General features: G+C 39.6%; 1 protein-coding gene across 1 annotated transcript; it reads left to right on the top strand.

Annotated features, from left to right (window-relative positions):
• The first annotated feature begins 1,223 nt into the window (after nucleotides 1–1,223).
• LOC119785568 (uncharacterized protein K02A2.6-like) lies at nucleotides 1,224–16,097 on the top strand. The gene is made up of 5 exons (XM_038288291.1): nucleotides 1,224–1,338; nucleotides 2,413–4,932; nucleotides 11,488–11,525; nucleotides 11,682–11,713; nucleotides 15,845–16,097. The coding sequence occupies exons 1-5, from the start codon at nucleotides 1,224–1,226 to the stop codon at nucleotides 16,095–16,097; spliced, it is 2,958 nt and encodes a 985-aa protein (XP_038144219.1).
• The last annotated feature ends 6,288 nt before the right edge of the window (nucleotides 16,098–22,385 follow it).

The raw sequence follows: 22,385 nt of genomic DNA on the forward strand, positions 1-22,385 counted from the left end.
ATGTTCTCAGAAAGTCATTAAAAAACTCATTAAAATGATAAAACATCTAAATGCAATATATATATATATATATATATATATATATATATATATATATATATATATATATAATATATATATATATATATATATATATATATATATATATATATTTCATATAAACAAACAGGATGCATTAACTGTAGTGAGTCGTATAGTGAATCATTTATATTTTATTAAATATCAAGTTAATTACTTGTCGTGACATTTATGCATTCATTAATTTAACCCTGACTAAAGTGGCATTAAATAGAAGATGCGCTGTTTATTGATTAAATGCGATGCTCTTTAATCACAGCTGTGTTTAAATGGAACCAATTAATGTCTGAGGGAATCAAACGCAAGGCTGTGGACTTACATTCCTAATGAATTCTCTTTAGATCAAATTCTGTTTTCAGCTGAATTAGCTAAACATGGACTTTGTTTCAGGGAAATTAGTTTTTTTTCTGACCGTTCATGAAAAAAAGGGACAAGAACAATGAAAGTAATTTGAAATGTAGCCAGAATCTAAAGCAGTAAGATGAATGCGGGGCGTCAGCAGCAGAACCATCTGTCAGCTGGTTTATCTGAGCGGAGACACTGGCTCAGTTCTGGACGCTTTTAATCAGAGTATTGATCTGTGTTCAGGTTTAAACTCGGTAGCATCAGAGTGTCGCAGCATTATTTTCTACTTCTATTAACCTTTGGCGTTTTTAGCCTATTTAAGGGGTGCTGTAGCAACCTCAATTTTAATCAAAGCACCCCTAAAATATGAGTTTTTTTTAATACTGTATGTATTAAAACATTCAGTAGTGAAGAAAAAAAAATATCTGGATACATACATATCGTAGTATATAAGGTGGATCTATTTACTTTGGCGGAAGCACTCCCCAAGCTACTGAGTTTGCCTATTGGTTGTTTGCCGGCGCATTGATATGTAACTGTGAACGTTACCAAAAAGCTAAGTAAAGTTTCCGTTCTTTTTCACCTCGAGTTGAATCGTTATTTGCTATATTATGTTGGAGTAAAGACACAACAAATTGGCGACGAGTAATCTGGACCCTAAACCACGGCACGAAAGGAGGGTTTAAACCGGAGGGAAGGAGAAAGAAAGGAACGAAAACGAAACTTAAAGGATCCGTGAGTAACAGTGCATTGCACACAGTGAAAGGATACGCGGATAACATCAGAATTGCATGTTCGAAATGGCCTACGTGGGAAAAGTAGAGGAGTTTGATAGCGCAAGTGAAGACTGGGAATCATACATAGAGCGAGTGGAGTTGTACTGCAACGCTAATGATGTTGATGACGAGAAAAGAAGTTCCGTCCTCCTCAGTTTAATGGGAGCCAAAACTTACAGTCTACTACGTAATCTCCTGAGCCCCGATAAACCGTCAAGCAAGTCATATAAAGACATTGTGGACACGCTGCAGAAGCACTTAAATCCCGCACCACTAGTGATACCAGAAAGATTCAGATTTCATAAGAGAAATCAAACAAAGGATGAAAGCATATCTGAGTATATGGCCGAGCTGCGCAAGCTATCACAACATTGTGATTTTAAAGATGGACTTGGGGATGCCTTGAGAGATCGTTTAGTTTGTGGCATTCACTGTACAAGCACGCAAAAAAGGCTACTGTCGGAAAAAGAGCTAGATTTGAAAAAAGCCCTCGAACTAGCTATCTCAATGGAAACAGCAGCGAAGGGTGCATCAGAGCTACAGAAGAAAACATTAGAAAACGAAATGCATCGCATGTCCTTAAATGGAAAAAAGCAAAAATGCTACAGGTGTGGTAAATCCTCGCACAATGCAAACGAGTGCTGGTTCAAAGAAAAGACATGTAGGAAATGCCATAAACAAGGCCACATAGAAAGAGCATGCAGATCAGACCAAACTAATGCCCAAAAAGAAAAATCTGTGAAGAACAAAGGGTTTAAACCTAAAGCAAGGGACAAAGCAAATGAAATGCATAAAGTACCAGAACATTCAGACAACACAAACAGCAGTGAGGAAGATGACCTGTCATGCTTAGAGCTGCACAGCATAACTGAAGAAGACCGAAAAATAATATGGGTCACAACAACAGTGTCTGGTGTAAAACTAAAAATGGAACTGGACACAGGTTCAGCCTTGTCTGTGATCTCTGAGGCTGACTATGACAGACTATTCTCCAGCTTACCACTAAAAAAGACATCAGTGATGTTAAAAACGTATACAGGTGAAAAAGTGTCCCCAAAAGGGAAACTTAATGTGGATGTTGTATACGGTGACCAATCACATAAGTTAGAGCTTTATGTACTGAAAACCTCAGGCCCAGCACTACTAGGACGTGAATGGCTGAGAAAAATTCAGCTTGATTGGCATTCAATAAAAGCCCTGAATATCTCAACAGGCTTCAAGAGCGCAACCTACAGACCAGAACAGAGACTGTCACAGTTATTGGAGGCTAATGCAAAAGTGTTTGAGAAAGGCATTGGAAAACTGAAACACTTGAAAGCAAAAATCGAACTTGACAAAGATGCCAACTCAAGATTCCACAAAGCGCGCCCGGTGCCATATGCATTACGTCCCAAGATAGACGCCGAACTACAGAACCTGGAGGAATCTGGCATTCTCTCAAAAGTTGACTGGAGTGACTGGGCTACGCCCATTGTCCCCGTAATGAAGAAAGGCAAAAGTGAAGTGCGAATATGTGGGGACTTCAAGGTGAGCATCAACCCGGTGCTGCGCACAGTGCAGTACCCCCTGCCACGAATTGAAGATATCTTCTCATCATTGGCTGGTGGGGAGAAGTTTTCGAAGATTGACTTATCACAGGCTTATCTCCAGATGGAAGTAGAGGAGTCAAGCAAAAGGTTCCTGACCATCAACACACATAAGGGACTTTATCAATACAATCGTCTTGTGTTTGGTGCTGCTTCAGCCCCAGCCATCTGGCAACGAGCCATGGATCAGGTGCTCCAGGACATACCTAGAACTCAATGCTACCTGGATGATATTATCATAACAGGAAAAGATGATGATGATCACTTCCAGAACCTGAGCAAAGTACTCACTAGGCTGAATGAGTGTGGCCTACGGGCAAAGAGAGAGAAGTGTGAGTTTCTCAAAACCAAAATCTCATACTGCGGTCATGTAATCGACAAGCATGGCCTGCATAAATCACAAGAGAAGATCGAGGCGGTGCTAAAAGCACCTAAACCTGAAAATGTGTCACAACTTAGATCCTATCTGGGTCTCGTCAACTATTACCACAAGTTCCTACCGAACCTTGCCTCGGTGCTGCATCCATTAAATGCACTACTACAGAAAGGAGTGGAATGGGATTGGTCAGAAAAATGTGAAAAAGCATTCACAGAAACAAAAAGACTGATGACATCTGACGAGCTTCTGACCCACTATGATCCCTCCAGACCCATCCGTCTAGCATGTGACGCGTCCCCGTACGGCATTGGCGCAGTCTTGTCGCATACAATGGATAATGGACTTGAACGCCCAATTGCATTCGCTTCAAGGTCCCTCTCAAGTGCCGAACGCAATTACGCACAGATAGACTGGGAGGCCCTTAGCCTAATATGGGGTATTAAAAAGTTCCACCAGTACCTCTATGGCCGAAAGTTTACCTTAGTGACTGATCATCAGCCCCTAGTATCAATATTTAATCCAAGGAAAGGAGTCCCAGTGATGTCAGCCGCACGACTACAGCGATGGGCCCTGTTCTTAGGGGCACACTCGTATGACATTGAGTTCAAGGGGACTAAACAACACTGCAATGCTGATGGCTTGTCACGCCTCTCACTCTCAACACCTGTGGATGAACCATCACAAAAGGGTGACCCTGCAGAAATGTTCCACACAACACTGGTAGACCAGTTGCCAGTTACAAACGCCATGATACGAAAAGAAACGCGGAATGACCCAACACTTTCCAAGGTGTATGACATCACCTTACAAGGTTGGCCTGCCCATGGGAATCCATGTTTTCCGGAGTTTTCAGCAAGACGTGATCAGCTGTCAGTCTGCCTGGGAACCTTGATGTGTGGATCACGGGTGGTAGTACCTTCCAAGCTTCGCACCAGAGTGTTGGACAGTCTACATGAGGGTCACGTGGGTACGCTGAAGATGAAAAGTCTGGCCCGTAGCTACGTATGGTGGCCTGGGATAGATAAACAAATTGAGGACATCACCAAAACCTGCCCAGGATGCCAGGGCATTCAAAACGCGCCGCCACAGGCTCCCCTACACCCATGGGAATGGCCGTCTACACCCTGGCAGAGAGTACACATTGATTTTGCTGGTCCATTCATGAACTCCATGTTTCTCATAGCTGTGGACGCACACTCAAAATGGCCTGAAGTAGTCACAATGAAATCAACATCATCTGAAAAGACTATTTCTGTCCTGAGAACCATCTTCGCCAGGAATGGCCTGCCTGAGCAAATTGTGAGTGACAACGGCCCACAGTATACTTCTGAAGAGTTTCAAGAGTTCATGAGAAAGAATGGTATCAAGCACTTCAAGTCAGCACCTCACCATCCAGCAACAAATGGCTTAGCAGAACGGTTCGTACAAACATTCAAAAAATCCATAAAAGCAATGATCAAAGAAGACATCTCTCTTCAACACAAAATCGACAACTTCCTTCTGGTGTACCGCAATTCTGTCCATGCCACAACGAATCAGACGCCTGCAATGTTGTTTGTGAACAGACGGCTCAGATCTCGTATGGACCTTCTGAAGCCCAACCTGAGGAGAGACGTGCAGAACAAACAGTTCAGTGACTTTTCAGGTGAAACAGCAAGAAGCTTCGATGTGGGACAGCATGTACTGGCTCGTGACTACCGAGGGGACAAGTGGACGCCTGGGAAGATAGTCACAAGGAGCGGCCCTCTGATGTACGAGGTGGACACGGGTGAACATACCTGGAGACGTCATGTGGATCTACTGTTGAATGCCCAACCAAACACACCGCAGCAACCAACATGTCCACCTGATCCTGGAACCAATTCTGATCACAGTACAGTGGCACCCACAGTTGCAGAAGAAGCGCCTCCTGTAGTGAGCACTCCGCAAGTTCCCAGGCGCAACCCTGAACAACTCAGGGCACTACCGAAAAGATTGGATTTATAAGTTCACTTACGGGACTTATATATATATAAAAAAAAAACAAAAAAAAAACAAAAAAAAGGTGTTTCTTTGTATTTCAATTGAGTAACACATTTTGTTGATGCATTGGCAGTGTTGTATGTTATGTAGCATTAATCTAAAAGGGGAGGAGTGTAGTATATAAGGTGGATCTATTTACTTTGGCGGAAGCACTCCCCAAGCTACTGAGTTTGCCTATTGGTTGTTTGCCGGCGCATTGATATGTAACTGTGAACGTTACCAAAAAGCTAAGTAAAGTTTCCGTTCCTTTTCACCTGGAGTTGAATCGTTATTTGCTATATTATGTTGGAGTAAAGACACAACACATATATATATATATATATATATACTTACACAATTATTATGCTTACTATGAATGAGCATCGGGGTGGGATTTAATACGTTTTCTTCCCACTTTCAGGCCTGTTTTTTTTGTTATTTATACTATGAGACATACGTTTGGCTCCTCCCCCAAATGAAGCAAGCCTCGACAAACGCTTCGTGGAAACCCCCCCCCCCTCAACTATTCGACACACGCCTCAAACTCATAACTCACTAGAATCTGTTATTTTGACAACTGTATTAATGTGAAGTCTGCCTGATTTAAAATTGGCCTTCTCATTAAAATAACGCATGAAAACATTTATCATCAAAAAAGGTATAATATACAGTTCTGAGGGAAAATTAACATAACCTGCCATGAAAGCAAATGACACAAAATTGACAAACTGATAATAAAAATTTACTAAACGATAATTTAGTAAAAAACTGTCTGTGAAATATTAAAGGACCTTGAAGATGAAAGTCGAAGGGAAGTCATATTTAAATGTCGAATCATTCTGGCTAACACATTTACATAAATATACTCTTTATCAGATGATATTGTCCCAAAGTTTCTATAAAAATTTCTATAAAAACAAAAAATCCTGTCTTAAAATCTGTGGGGGGTTTTTCCTTTATCTTCTGCAGGCCAGTTAGTTCTACGTCAGCCTGAACACCTAAATTCGGCCAATCAGATATCAACGGTCATCTGTCAATCAAATGTTTTTGGTCAAAGCATCTTGATTCATGTGTCGCAGCTAATATACGCAACGGTTGAAATCAGAATCCTTTCCTCTCCCATTGAGTTGCGTCCCAGTGTTCACGGGGATGGACGTCTGTGTCTTCGGCAGGCGTAGAGCTAACAGAACTGGCAGCGTTGCGAGGCAAGGGCTCAAACATGTACGGCTGGAAGCCTTCTACACCAAACCAAGCTTCTGCCACCCTGGCGTCCTCTTCCACAACATCTTCGTCCCCGCTTTCCTCCTCTAAATAAAAAATGGATGACGGAGGAGACTCATCCACGACCTCCGACACTAAACTCTCCTCCTCTTGCATGTTTCCGCTGTCCATAGCGTTCCTTGACAGCGTCGTTTCTAAGTCACCAATTTAGTGCTACTGGGTCCCAATGGAATTTCCCATTGGGAACCTGCTAGCACTAAGTTGCTAACTGGTTAGCAAGATGCTTCCGACAAACCGGCCACAACCAAACTTGCTTGTGAACCTTCCGCCACAACAATCCCGCCCCCTTTTATAAACGACCAATCACATTCACTTTATTCACTCATGTAAAGTCGGGCACCACTCGGGAGAATTCAGAAATGCAACGTTTGGAACGGCCGCTTCCCTACGACTTTAACTGGTTGGAATATTTCTCTAAAAAATTCTGCTTTTTTCTTTGCTTGTTGGGTTTTTGGTAAACGTCTCAGATATTATGCATCAGTGAATGATGGATCCGTCATTAGCAAAACGCACTGAGCAAGTTTCAAAAATATGTGTAGCAAACTTGGGATTTAATCTTGTCTGGCCAGACAGCTCGCTGGGTGCTCAGCACCTCTAAACCTCTGGTCCTAGAATCACTCCTGCTATTAACCTAATCTGCTGCCACCCTCCTAAAACTGATCTAGAAATAAGTAAAACATTTCTTAAAATAAGCATATTTGCCCTTAATTTGATCAGATAAATCAGTAGATCTGCCATTGGAAGGAGTATTTCTCCCTTTAAAAGAAGATAATTGAGTTTTCTTATTGCTTATTTTCAACATAAATTATTTTATTCCATTAACAGAGACAATGCCCTTATTTTCAGCAGAAGAGTCCTCTTACCCAGATGCACCACAGAGCGCCAAAGGAAATCATTCCTTCCTGTGGTCATCAATCTCTACACTGCAAAAAAATTGAAATCTAAGTAAGTTTATTTTTATTTTAAAAAGAGCATTTCTTTCTTGAATTAAGCAGTTAAGTGATACACTTTGCCAATGGCATAAGGCAATTTACATCTAAAATAAGAAAAAACAATTGCGTTGTCTTATTCCAAGTGAATATTATCTAATTATCTTATTTTAAGAGTAAAAATACTCATTACATTGGCAAATCTTATTATTTACTTGCTTGAATTATGCTAAATACACTAATTTAAAGACATTTTTACTCGTTTGCAGATCGTTTTTGCAGTGTATAACGCCTCCCTTACTGGAAAAACGATCTAGAAATATGTAAAAATGTCTTAAATTAAGTGTATTTACCCTTAATTTGAGTAGGTACATTTAATGATCTGCCACTGGAATGAAAATTTTTACTCTTAAAATAAGATAGTTACATAAAATGCACTTGAAATAGGAACACACAATTGTGTTTTCTTAATTTAAATGTAAATTGTCTTGTTCCATTGGCAAAATGTCAATTATACCTCCTCAATTCAAGAACAATGCACTTATTTAAAGAAAAAATTACTTATCTAGATTTTTTTTTTCCAGTGCTCAAGTGATTCTGACCCCCCCCCCGTAACTGACATTTATGCACTATTTTTGCACGCCACGTATCACTTTACTTGGATTTATAACTTTATTTGGATTTAGTTTTTACATATGCATAGATAAACGTACATATATATATAAAGAACAGCTATATGTGTATATATTTTATCTCTTTTTATTCTTATTTTTATCTTTATTATATTGTGTAGTTGGATGTGTGTATATATTATATAAAACTGTAACTGGAGCGTGTAACAAAAGTAATTTCCCTCTGGGATTATTAAAGTATTTCTGATTCTGATTATTTTATTATAAAAACTGACTGACATATTTACGCCTTTACATTGAATGTCTGAATTCTGCAAAGGGCTTGCTCTGTTGCACAGTTTATACAAAAAATGTGTCCATTACATCTCTGCAAACTGAACCAACTATTTGCTCCTACTGGCTCATTTTCATCATTAAAAAAAATATATATATAAAAAAATCAATTTTAACATGTGTCTGTTTTTGACTCTGACCTGATATAGAGCGACTTTAAAATGTTCCTAAGAGCAGGTTTTGCTTCTTCCCCTCAGCTTTGCTGTGTCTGTTCTTTCACACAGAAGCTGTCATTCCTGCAGTGAAAGGAGAGTTCAAGGATGCATCAAACCGCCAGCAGGCCTCCGCCTGGTGTCAGGTCTTCTCCTTACTGCTCAGCTAATGTGAGGGGCTCTACTGGGTCAGCTTGTGGCGCTCTGCCAGCTCCTCCATGTGGTTTCATTAAGCTCATTGCAGACATGTTAAAAAAGATTTTTTTGGGAGAAAAGACAAAAGGAACTTAGACAAATAAAGTGAGCTTATTTTCCGACCAAAAAAAAAACTCAACTTAAAGCTTAGATGTTCTTAAGTTCACAACATAAACAAAGCAAAAATATTCACAGATTTAAAAAATCCTCATCACTGGAAAAAATCTAAATCTAGATATGTCATAATTTCTTAAAATAAGTGCAATTTTTCTTGGATTGAGGAGGAAAAAGATCCACTTTGCCAGTGGAACAAGACAAATTTCATTTAAAATAAAAAAACACAATCGCATTGTCTTATTTCAAGTGCATTTTATCTTAATATCTTATTTTAAGAGTAAAAGCATTCATTCCATTGGCGAACTATCTCACTTACCTACTAAAATTAAGGGTAAATGCACATAATTTGAAAAATTCTGACTTATTTCTAGATTGTTTTTCCAGTGTTCAGTTGATCTGGTTCAAAGGGTTGGAAGAAATTAGCAGCTTATAGTCCAGAAAATACGGTAATTTATGCGGAAGGGAGGCACATATCCGGTACTGTGTGAAAAAGGAATCCCTACGCACAGCGTCTGTTTTGATTATAGGTAGGGCCGGCCCCGCCTGGGAACTCTCATGATTGGGTCAGGAACCAGGAAGTAAACGCAGGCTTCAAACTGCCCCAAAGCACTTCGCTACACTTCCTGTAGGTTTGAAAGGGGAAAAACTTCACTTAGGGGATGTTGATGGAGAGGATTTTTTTTTTAATGGACCTTATTTTTATCTCATGTGGCCCTGAAGTGCAAACCACATCAATATCTTTAAACACAGCTATAAAAATCTACTATAAAAAGGTATCCAATATTACACTTTGTTCTTAGCTGAAGGGCACTGCTCTAATTCCATCCCCAAAGCTTTTATTTTTGATTCTGTTCATGGTGGAGAATCCTGCTTCACAGCAGCAGGTTGAGCCAAACATCCTCTAAATGTGCAGGGTCATCTTTGAGCACGCCATTTCACTTTTCTTTCACCAGTTCACCGCAGTTCTTCCAGCAGTCCACACTTTCTCTGCTCTCTTTTTCTCATGGTCTTCTCCTTCTTTCCCATCGCCCGGCTTGCCACAGGTTTGCCTGCTGTGTCTAAAAGTAGCAGCACACTGCAAAAAATGTAAATCTAAATAAGTAATTTTTTCTTAAAATAAGTGCAATTTATCCTGATTTGAGGAGATAAATGAGAGACTTTGCCAATGGAACAAGACAATTTACATTTGAAATAAGAAAAATCAAGTGCATTGTATTATTTCAAGTGCATATTATCTAATTAACTTATTTTAAGTGTAAAAATACTCATCCCATTGGCAAACTATCTTATTTACCTGTTCAAATTAAGGGTAAATACACTTGATTTAAGAAATTTTTACTTAATTTCAGATTGTTTTTGCAGTGCAGAAGCAGCCCAGACTGACAGCTCATTGCACTAGAAAAACTATCCTAAGATAAGTAAACTTTTCTTAAATTAGGTGTATATACCCTTAATTTGAGTATGTTAATGAGATAGTTTGCCAATGGAATGAGTATTTTTACTCTTAAAATAAGATAAGTAGATACTATGCACTTGAAATAAGACTATGTAATCTTTTTTTTTCTTATTTTAAGAGTAAATTATCATGTTCTATTGGCAAAATGTCTCTTTTACCTCCTCAATCCAAGAACAAATGCACTTATTTTAAGAAAAAATGACTTATCTAGATTTAGATTTTTTCCAGTGTGGATCATTTGGATCACGTGCAGCCTGGAGCCGGACGCTCCGGAGGGCTTTACCGTATTAACAGGAGAAGAGGGGCAGGTGAATTTAGACACTATCGTTAGACAACATGCAGTAATTTATAAATGTTTTAAATCAGGTTGGGTCCGGATTAGCCAGCAGGATCCGAACATTGATCTGTGACGTCTGCTTTAGAGAAAATGAGTCGATGCAATCAGCTGGTTTTCCTTAGATAGAACATTTTGAACCAATCTGACTGGATGATCTGTTTGAATTGTCTCTGCATCATTAAGATAACATGTGCTTTGAATTGGCGCTATAGAAATAAACTGAATTGAATTGAAAACATTTCAAATTCTTGCATTTTATAGAGTCTTTTTCCAACAGTAGCAATTTTTTTTGCTGTCAGACAAAACAGCAGTTATTCTGTGCTTATATCAGAATAATGCGATTGATCTTTATGATCCAGGCCAATATTGTTTTCCCTCGGTACCTAATCCTGAATAATGAAATAGACGGCGGTGTCATATTGCTCATTGGGGCTTCTTGACGCCCATCAGCAGCTCATACACCTGCTACCATCTGATTTGAATGTTTTCAATGTTCAGAGCAAATGAAGAGTGAAATTATATTCATAAACCAGCATATTTCCTGACAGTAAATATAATCCCGTCCATTATTTATGTGGTGATATTGGGAAATGATTCATCTTGCATGGCTCATCTTTGGATGCACATCTTCTGTGAATTCATCCATTTCAGAAAGGACTGAGGGGTAATGAATGTGACACATTACGGAGTGCACACATCAGAGAATATCTCATTAATTACTGAGTGAATTTAATGGAGACTGGTCTGGTCAGTGAGCACAGCTAAGAGAAAAAAGTTCACTCTGCCTGCAGAGATTTACTTCATGTTTTCAGAAATGAGTTAATTCAGCTGAGAGTCGGTTCTCACACTTATTAAATGCTTGTGGCTGTAATCTCTCTCTGTCCAATTAGGAGTCACGTTTTTGGACGACACGGAGCTGCAGCCATCGGTGAGAATACAAAGTCTATCATGCTGAGATGGAGGTTCACAGGATTTAACCCAGAAAGGCCTTGTACAAATTAAAAGTCAGTATTCTTTCCCACAGCCACACTTGTTGCTGCTCCATATAAAACAGTAAAAACACTAAATTCTCTGGTGTTCTCAGGAAGAACATCGTTTCTATGGTGGCCAGGAGCTGTAAAAGTCCTGCATGTATATGAAAGAGCTGTGAATTTGAAAAATACACAAATACACAGAACACCTGCAAACGTGTGATGTTGCAATCACTGAAAACAGAGAGCAGCACAGTGCATATGTGCAAACTAGTCAATACAAAGCCCACTGCAAACACATAAATGATACTAACACACAAAATGCTTGCAAAGGGAAAAGTTGCAGTAGTAAAAAAAAACAAAAACTGAGAGTAAAAAAGCTGCAAACCAGCCTCACATAACAGATGCTCCTTTTTTTGTCCCTCCAAATGTTTTTTGGTCGGGCCTCCTGTTTAAATTATTGCTAAGGGTCTGGTTCATAGAAATTACACTGGAAAAACTATCTAGAAATAAGTAAACATTTCTTAAATTAAGTGTATTTACCCTTGATTTGAATAGGTCAATGGGATAATTTGCCAATGGAATGAGTATTTTACACTTAAAATAAGGTAATTAGATATTATGCACTTGAAATAAGACAATGCAATTGTTTTTTTCTTATTTTAAATGTAAATTGTCTTGTTCCGTTGGCAAAATGTCAAACTTTTCTCCTCAATCAAAGTAAAAATGCACTTATTTTAAGAAAAAATTACTATGTAGATTTACGTTTTTAGCAGTGTAGTTATAGTAATGTCTTTGTCTGGTCCAGAAAATGTTATTTTCTGGTCCTATACAGAACAAAAACAATCTAGAAATAAGTGCACATTTTTTATATTAAGTGTATTTAGCCTTAATTTGAGCAGGTAAATAAGATTATTTACCAATGGAATTAATATTTTTACCCTTAAAATCGGATATAAGTGTACATTAGACAATATGCACTTGAAATAAGACAATGCATTTTTTTTTTATTTTAAATTTAAATTATCTTGTTCTATCAGCAAAGTGTCTCACTTACTCCCTCAATTCAAGAAAAAATGCACTTATTCAGATTTCATTCTTTTGCAGAGTATGAGTGGATGATTGTTTCCCCCCAGCAGTTGCAGGAACGCCTGTTATGCTGAGCTTGTTTAAAGCTTTTCTTAACTTGCAGTTGTTTTTGCATCTGCGGCATGTTTTCTGTGTGTTCGTGTGGTAACCTATTTTTTCTTTTTACTAGCCTCATTTTTTTCTTTGCAGTACTTTTCACATATAATGCCTTTTGCTAATAGTCCATGTCTTAAAGGAAAAGTCCAGTCAGACTGTTAAAAGGGAGTTTTTCTTCTCCACTGTCACTACAAGCATGCTTAGTGTGAGGGATTGCTGAAGAGTCAATGAGTCGATGCAATCAGCTGGTTTTCCTTAGATAGAAAACTTAGAATTAATCTGACTGGATGATCTGGTGGACTGGAAAGTGCCTTGAGATGACGTGTTGTGAATTGCACTGGAAAAACGATCTAGAAATAAGTAAAAATGTCTTAAATGAAGTGTATTTACCTTTAATTTGAGTAGGTAACTGAGATAGGTTGCCAATGGAATGAGTATTTTTACTCTTAAAATAAGGTAATTAGATAAAATGCACTTGGAATAAGACAATGCAATTGTGGTTTCTTATTTTAGATGTAAGTTGTCTCGTTCTATTGGCAAAATGTATCCTTTACCTCCTAAAACCAAGAACAAATTAGATTAGATTAGATTAGATTAGATTAGATTAGATTAGATCAGATGAGCTTTATTGATCTCACAGCGGAGAAATTCACTTTTCACATATTGCCATAGAAGTCAAAGAAAGTGCAAACAAGGAGGAAAAGGTGCATTAAGAATAAACAATAAATATATATATATATATATATATATATATATATATATATATATATATATATATATATATATATAGTATATCTGGGTATATAGAGTATATCGAGGTAAATAAGGTAAGTAAGGATTAAGGTGCAAGTGTACCTGTATCGCAAACAATGAAAAACAAAATAAAAATAAGAAATAAAGTAATAAGAAATAAAAATATGTACAATCCATATGCACTTATTTTAAGAAAAAAACGACTTATCTAGATTTTTCCAGTCTGGCGCTATAGAAATAAGCTGAATCGAATTGAAGTGAATCAGTCAGTTATTTTGGACTAAGATGTATCAAGGATTAAGAACATTTAATCAAGTTTTCTACCTTTAGAAACACTTGAACAGATTCTCCAGACTGATCACATTTCCTTTCATTTTCATAAGGAAATCATACGGTGCAGTAAATCCTGTCTTTTTTGTATTTATTCATTCTGTTCTATATTTCCAAAGAAATGGCAACCGAGCTGTTCTTTCTAATTGTATTAGATTTCCCAGCCGTGCGTGGGACAGCATCAGGCTAAATGTCTGTTGATATTTTGGATGTTGGACAGCACATTGTCGCTCATATTTTATCCGCCTGTGCAGACTCATTTATCATCCTTGCTGCAATCAGCCGGGGCTCCCATCAGCTCTGCAGGTCTCAGAGAGCAGCACAGAACATGGAAGGGTCTCATTGCTGCACCGCTGCCTGTGTCTGAGCCAACATGGATATTTACAAGCCACAAACTACATTACAGCTGATTAAGCTTTCCAGCATGATTGTGTCTGGGTAATTATGTCTTTATGTGTGTTGCCATGTCTTATAGGAAGCAATAGATTTATAGATACATATTTATTTTAAGCTCACTTTTTCAGGATTGAATATTTTTTACCATTGTGACATTTTAATAAATGAAGAGTAAGAGATTCTATGTTTCTGCTGGTCAGATGTTTGGAAATGGAGCCTAGGCAGAAGTTTGACTGAAGAAATTTTTAACCGGTGTGCCGTCTTGGCCAGGTCTCCCTCGAAAAAGAGATTTCAATCTCAAGGGACTTCCTGGTTAAATAAAGGTTAAATAAAAAATAAAGAATACCCCCTAAAGCTTCATCAGAGTTTCATTCCTCCTGGACTCTTACTGCGTTCCCTGTCGCATCTCAATGAGGCCGACAGAAGACCACTATGTTGAGCCTGGTTCTGCCCGAGGTTTCTTCCCAAAGGGGAGTTTTTCCTCTCCACTGTCGCTACATGCTTGCTCATCTGCTTCCATCTTCCAGGTTCCTGAGTGAAGCTCTAGTATCAGCTCACACAGTCTCTCCATAAAGCTCAAGCATATCGTGCGAGCAGTCTACAGACTGACCAACTTCATCATCTCCACTCCACCACCAGTTTCAGGCCTGGAGGGAAACATCCATATCATTCATTCCTGCGTATCAAACCAAATTCAGCGCTATGTTTCCTGCCGAGGTCTGAGCGCCAAAGACTAAAGCAATTTTATCAATAAAATTCTTCTAATTGTCTTTTCTTTCCGTGTGAGTTTTTCCAATTGAAATACATCAAAAAAGGAACAGAAGTAACTTTTTACATTTACTCAGTTACATTTAATTGAGTAACTTTTGAAAATTATATATTTTTAGGTTGAGATTTACTATTGAAGTGAAAATATAATAAATTAGCACTACTTTTGAATACATTTCTGGCTACTTTAACCTTTTTAACTTCAATTGTAACTTGTTTTGGGCAAAAATGGGCTAGAAAGAAACAGCCCTACTTCTTATTTGTTCTTTGGTTTTATGGATGTATATGTATATATATATTTTTTCATCTACTACTGTAACGTTCCCTATTCTAACATACATCAACTATTGATCGTGAGCGTTTTATTTTCATATTTGAAACACCAGAATTTATATATTATGCAACTTTCCATCATTTTTGAAGTATCAAATCAGTTGATATAAAAAGCAGATCAGCTACAGCTTTAGGCAGAGGAGCAGCAGGGCCTCCGGACCGGAAGGCAGCCCCCCAAGACTGCAGAGGACCTTTGCAGATGAGCTCTGCACTGGAAAAAATCAAAATCTATATAAGTCATTTTTTCTTAAAATAAGTGCATTTGGTCTTTGATTGAGGAGGTAAAAGAGGAATTTTGCCGATGGAACAAGAAAATTTACACTTAAAATAATAAAACACAACTGCGTTGTCTTATTTCAAGGGCATATTATCTATTTATCTTATTTTAAGAGTACAAAAATTCATTCCATTGGCAAACTATCTCATTTACATACTCAAATTAAGGGTAAATACACTTTATTCAAGAAGTTTTTCCTTATTTCTAGATCGTTTTTCCAGTGTGGGTCCTCAGTTACATCTACAATCTGAGCCTCAGCCTGGGGGTGGTCCCCACTTTGTGGTGGACCTCCTGTGTGGTACCAGTTCCCAAAACGCTGAACGCCAAGGCCCACTTTAGACCAGTCACCCTGACCTCCCACCTGATGAAGACCATGGAGCGCCTCATCTTAGCTCCCCCACACACCGTGGTGAGCCCCGCCCTGGACCTGCTGCTGTTTGGTTACAGGCCCAACATTGGAGTGGAGGATGCCTTCATCTTAGCCTGACGTAGTCCTACTCAGTTCTAGTCAGAATGAGTCTGATGCTGCTCCATAGAGCTGTGATTATGGGGCGTGTTTTGAACGAACCAGGAAAAAAAATGCCTCTGCACTCAATTGGATAGACCTACAACCAATAAGAGCAACGGAGTGCGTGACGTATGTTAAGCGAGGCACAGTTGTTGTCAACAAAAATCAAAGCGTGCAGTTGCACGCCTAGAATAAGAAGATGAGCCTTGATCGCGTTTCTCTGTTCCTCTTTTAAAATTAATTTGCTGTCAATATCTTCTAGAACAGACCTAATAGCAGAATCTACTCACCTCAACTCTCCGGCGGCAGCCATTGTTGTTGTCACCCAAACGCGCTTTGGTCACGTGGTTGATTACGTTACTGTTGATCATCTATCCATCATCGTATAAAGCCCGCCCTGACAATTTGATTGGCCCGCCAGATATTGTGCGAGCATACTTGCGCTACTATTGAGCAATGCCAGACCGAACTTCCCGACCTCAAACGTTGTGGGCGGGACTAAGTTCGGAATGGCACCCAGGCTACCATCATCAACCTGCTGCATCGAGCGCTCACCCACCTGGAGACCACCGGGGGCGCTGTGAGAGTCATGATCTTTGACTTCTACAGCGTTTTCAACACCATCAGACTGGTTCTGCCGAGGGGGAAGCTGGAGGACGCTGGAGTTAACAAACGTCTCGCTGCCATGTTTGCTTATTATTGAACTTGCTAATGTGTTTGCTTTTGTTTTGATTTACTAATTTGTTTTCTTTTGCATTGCATGTTTTGTTTGTTCACAGGTTTTTTCGGAATAATTTAAATTGCCCTTATTTCCTATGATCCCTTTTCTTTCCAGGGACCGAGTAGCAGGCCTAAAGCCACGTTTTAACACAAAGAAATGTTTTAATGATTTGTGTGATAAAATATTGCAGACTATTCTGTATTCTGGTGCATCTTGTTGAAGAAGTTCCCCCCTTTGCGAGTCACACTTCCATCCATCATGGACACCCCCTTCCACACTCTGCACCAGACTGTAGAGGAGCCCAGCAGCTCCTTTAGTGAAAGACTTTTACACCCTGTTTGTAAAAAGGAGCTCTACCGCAGAACATTCCCACCTGCTGCCATCAGACTTTACAATGCAGCAGTATAACTGCAATAACTTGTGCAATCAATAATGTGCAATTGCTATTTAATACCCTGTGCAATAACCTTTGCAGTAAGCCTGTTAAATAAGAGACTTCAGCAGTTATAGGTATCTCACCACCTCACTGTTGTTCCTTACCTGGTAGCACTTTAATGCAGAACTCCAAATCCATATGTGTATAAGTCACCTTAAATGCACACACTGGAAAATGAAAATTAGTAAACATTTCTTTAAATTAAGTGTATTTACCCTTAATTTGAGCAGGTAAATGAGATAGTTTGCCAATGGAAGTATTTTCACTCTTAAAATAAGATAGTTAGATTATATGCACTTGAATTAAAACAATGCAATTGTTTTTTTTTCTTATTTTAAATGTAAATTGTCTTGTTCCATTAGCAAAATGTCTCACTTTCCTCCTTAATTCAAGATAAAATGACTTATTTCAATTTTTATTTTTTGCAGCAAATAAGTTACCTTAAATCTCTGTCCTGTTTCTTGTTTTTTTTTCTCTATTCACTGTATATATCTGGAAGCCCTTTTATATCCCATGTGCCTTTTCCTCCTTTTGGCATCTTCTTTTTGACTATTGAGCCGATGTGACAAGCTAATTTTTTCACTGTGAGATCAATAAAGTCTATCTTATCTTAGCTACCTGAGAAGCGTTTTTACCCTTACTTCTTGGATAGCACTTTCTCACTTTTAATTAAGTGAAATCCTGATGAAGTTGTGCTGCCTTTACTTCAGTACAGGTTTAGGCTACTCTACCCACCTCTATAAAAGACTAAATAAATGATGTGGATCCTTGTCTTCCATCTGGAGCACACTGTAAGACCAAAGTCCACGTTTTCATTGATGGTTACTCTCAGATGCCTCTGAGCCCACAATGTGTAGAAGCAGTTGTCCTTAAATTTGCAATCTCAAGTTCTCATTCCCAAAGTATATAACCTGATAAGGAACATATATTATGTGCGATCATTACATCTAAGTACATTAATTCGATTTTTCAATTCAGTTTCTTTCTATAGCACCAATTCACAACACACGTCATCTCAAGGCACTTTACAGTTTAACAGATTCATTCAAAGTTTTTTATCTAAGGAAAACCCATTATCAAGGACAATCCCTCACACTAAGCATGCTTGTAGCGACAGTGGAGAGGAAAATCTCCCTTTGAACAGGAAGAAACCTCCAGCAGAACCAGGCTCAGTGTGAGTATCTGCACCTGGTGTTTGTCACAACGCGCTATTATCCAAGTCATCTTGAAAACATTCTTCTTCCAAATGTCGGCTACATATTACGGGTTTTTTCTCTGGCCAGAAGTTCGATGGCAAATCCTCCCTCTTCAAGTTGGCGATCCAACGACCAACCCGTCCGTGGAGGATCAGGAATCAGAAACGTGGAATAACTTTTTTTTTTTCTCTTTTACCCGATGTATTCCAGCATCCAGCTGCCATGCATGTGGGCATTGTCAGTTTCACTATAGCTCTGGTGAATTTCAATGGTGAAGTCCTCTGGAAATCTTCAATAATTGTTGTTGATTGCAGATGTGTCTAGTAGTTCCCATTGATTTAGCTTGGAAAGCGGGGAGAATGGCGCTAGGCTTACCGCACTGTGACGTCACTGCTAGAAGATGGCAGGAGGGAGGGGCTACTATATTTTGGGGAAAATGGCCGCTGCCAGACTCTGATCGCTAAGAAAAATATTTTTTAATTTTTACTGATTAACGCTAAAGTCATTAAATCACTGCAAACGTTTTAGTTTTTGGTATAGATAATGATCCATTGATTATTCCTTGCTGACCGGAATTTTCCTTTAAAGTGGTTAGGAACTAGCCTCGTGAAACCATCCTGATCTCGCGAGCTTTCAAGGTTTCAGTCGCAGATCAGTCTGGAGACTCTCCGTTAAAGAAAATTTGGAGCCGTTCACCAAACGAACGTCCAATCAGCGTTGGCTTTGAGGCGGGTTGAGGTGTGACGCAACGAGAAGCGCGACAGCTCAGTCTAAAGAACATGGCGGCTTCAGCCGATGAAACTAGAGTTAGCGTGGCTATCGATAAAGTTTTATCGGAATTACAGAGTATTTCTTCACTGAAAGAAGAGCAAAACACTGCTCTGGAGGCTTTTCTCAGAGGAAAAGATGTTTTTGCTCTTCTCCTGACTGGTTTTGGCAAGAGTAGCGTGGCTTGCGGTTGTGTTTTTGTCATCGCTCTGTTAGTACATCATATGCTTCGTTGATCTGATTGGTTTATTTGGCCCGTCTATCACCAACATAGGCCAATCAGCTAACCAGTATTTTCTCCCCTTCCCAAAATTACTTCAACGGAAGGTTTCCAGATGGATATGCGGAGCAAATCCATCTGGCGGAGTCAGGTTAGGTAGGAACCACCGTCTTGCATGTTTTAGGTATTTCCCTACTTCCATACACCTGACTTAAACCGGTTATTGGCAGGTCCCTGCAGCTCCTTGTGGCTGCTAAAAAGGGAGAGCAATCATTAGATGCAGGTGTGGCACTTTGGGTCACATGGATCAAGTTTGAAAACAACTGCTTTAACGTTAGGAGGGGTAAACTTTACCCAGTGAAGCCCTAAAAGGCTATTATCAGAGAAGCTGGTTCTTAGGAGGGAAAGTAAAGGTGTGCTAGAAAACAAGGTGCAGAGGTGACAGGGATAACTAAAGCTTTTAGAGGATTGTGAAGCAAATCTCCAGTTTGCGAGAGATTCCCATGCCTCATTCACACTGTTTGTGTTGAGCTGCTGCTAAACCTGAGATGACAGAAGGGTTTTTCCCAGACTATGGAGAAAAACAACTGGACTGAGGCTCAGGGCTCCAAAGTCCTCATTTCAGATAAAACTTTTTTGTCTCCATTTTTATTTATAATTCAAGGTCAGGAGATGAAATAGAGAGGCCTGAAGCCAAGCTGTCTGGAGTCTAGTGGGTTTTTTTTTTTCGCTTTCGGTTTGCTTTATACAAAATGTGATGTTCAGACGAAAATGTGTTCAGGTATGGAGCAAAAATCCAGAGTACATAATTTGCATGGGTTAAAAATCAAACAATCTGAACATAAATTTTTTTTCTTGCACCAGATTTTATGCAGAAAGGATCAGTTTCAAGAGGAAATTAACCTTCAAACTCAGCTGCTGCTTCCTCGACATGTGCTGGTCAGATTATTATTCCACCTACATTCGAAATGACATAATCTGAACAAGTGCCTAGATAGATGCTGACCGATTTAATCGGTTGTTTATCCTGAATACCAACGTTCATTTAATGATACCTAATGATACTTTTGTCACCTTTTGGTTTTTGTTTTGTGTGTTTTCCATAAAGATTTTCAGTAATGGTGCAATGATTAGTTTTCTGGCAGATAACCAATATTTAAATAGCTTGAGAAGCTGGACCTGACTTTTACTGATATTTATATTGTCTTTATAACTTTCATAAGAACATGATTACAGAAGATGATGCGGCCCCGAGGTGTAAACACTGCATCTGAAATGCAGGCTCGTTGAAATCTCCACGTTCACCGGCTCCGGTATGAACGCATCATTAAAGTGGGAAAATGTTAGGCTATTGTCACGATCTGCACTGATAGCTAGCCTTAATTGTTTATATCATTCACCTGCTTTGTTCTGCCTGGTCTCTAATCATCTCAGATCCCATCCACCTGTACCTTCTGCTTTATATTCGGCCCAGTCCAGCTATCAGGGCCAGATCATTGTCTGTTTGTCTATGCCTGCTAATTTGTCTGCTTTGTTTAGTTTATTTCATGGTTCATGTCTCAGTTCTTGGCAGCCAGCAGATTGAGAGTGTTTTTGTGTTTGTCTTGTCTCCTGATCGTGCTCTGGTCCTCAGGGTTTTGGCTCAGAACACGGAGTGGATCAGTTTTATTCCTGTAAGCCTGGCTCCTAGGAGGAGAGCAGTTTAACGTCTTGCAGAAATCCTTGTTCCAAGTCTTGTATCTGTCCTTCAACCATTGCCTATCTGCATCTTAGCGTGTCTCTGTGAACATGTTGCTGGACTCTCTGGAACTGGGAACCGGCCTGGATGCTCTGTGGATTCCTAGAACCCTTTCTGTCTGTTCCTGTGTGGCTCCTAGGAGGAGAGCAGTTTAAAGTCTTGCAGAAATCCTGGTTCCAAGTCTTGTATCTGTCCTTTAACCATTAAGCCTGCCTATCTGCATCTTAGCGTGTCTCTGTGAACATGTTGCTGGACTCTCTGGAACTGAGAACCGGCCTGGATGCTCTGTGGATTCCTGGAACCCTTTCTGTCTGTTCCTGTGTGGATTGGAACTCCTAATTGAGCTAAGGACTCCTGGTTCTCAGAACCGTCCGGTTCTGATCTGGATCAGTCTCTTGTCAGCTCTCTGTGGTCGCTGCATAGATCGGGGACACCCTGGATGGCTCTGCCCTGGATCCAGTTCGGCGGTCTATCAGATGATCTGTTAAACCAGGTAAGTGCCTCACATGGAAAATCATCCCCTGTCCGATTATTGTAGTCACATACCTGTGTTTCTCCCTCCAGCTAGTGCTAGTGATTGGACTGTGTCCCGCCTCCGTTTCTCTGTTCCTCTTTTAAAATTAATTTGCTGTCGATATCTTCTAGAACAGACCTAATAGCAGAATCTACTCACCTCAACTCTCCAGCGGCAGCCATTGTTGTTGTCACCCAAGCGCACTTTGGTGACGTGGTTGATTACGTTACTGTTGATCATCTGTCTATCATCGCATAAAGCCCGCCCTGACAATTTGATTGGCCCGCCAGATATTGTGCGAGCATACTCGCGCTACTATCGGTCTCCGCCAAGTGACGTCAATTGTTTACCTCGGGCGCGGTACACTACCCCCCTTTCCATCTAAAATGGCGTCTTAGCAACAAATGTCACATGACTGGCGGAGACCGATTTTCCTAAATCCGCCCCTGCTTTCAGGCTCATGTTAACTGTAATGAATTATCTTGGACAGGCTGCTATGTAAACGGGCCTTTAGTCCTTCGTTTAGCTATGCTGCGGTTGTTTACACTACGCCTTTTCCACCTAAAATGGCGTCTTAGCAACAAATGTAACGTGACTGGCGGAGACCGATTGAGCAATGCCAGACCGAACTTCCCGACCTCAAACGTTGTGGGCGGGACTAAGTTCGGAATGGC

The sequence above is a fragment of the Cyprinodon tularosa genome, unplaced genomic scaffold (assembly GCF_016077235.1).
Source record: "Cyprinodon tularosa strain WSP-4 unplaced genomic scaffold, ASM1607723v1 ctg250, whole genome shotgun sequence".
NCBI classification, from domain to species: domain Eukaryota; kingdom Metazoa; phylum Chordata; class Actinopteri; order Cyprinodontiformes; family Cyprinodontidae; genus Cyprinodon; species Cyprinodon tularosa.

Bases quoted from the DNA above. Each gene is read 5' to 3' on its own strand.
- LOC119785568 (XM_038288291.1), top strand. From the start codon at position 1,224: ATGGCCTACGTGGGAAAAGTAGAGGAGTTTGATAGCGCAAGTGAAGAC. The intron at 4,933-11,487 runs GTGAACATACCT...CTGTCCAATTAG, and splicing joins GATGTACGAGGTGGACACGG to GAGTCACGTTTTTGGACGAC. The intron at 11,526-11,681 runs GTGAGAATACAA...TGGTGTTCTCAG, and splicing joins ACACGGAGCTGCAGCCATCG to GAAGAACATCGTTTCTATGG.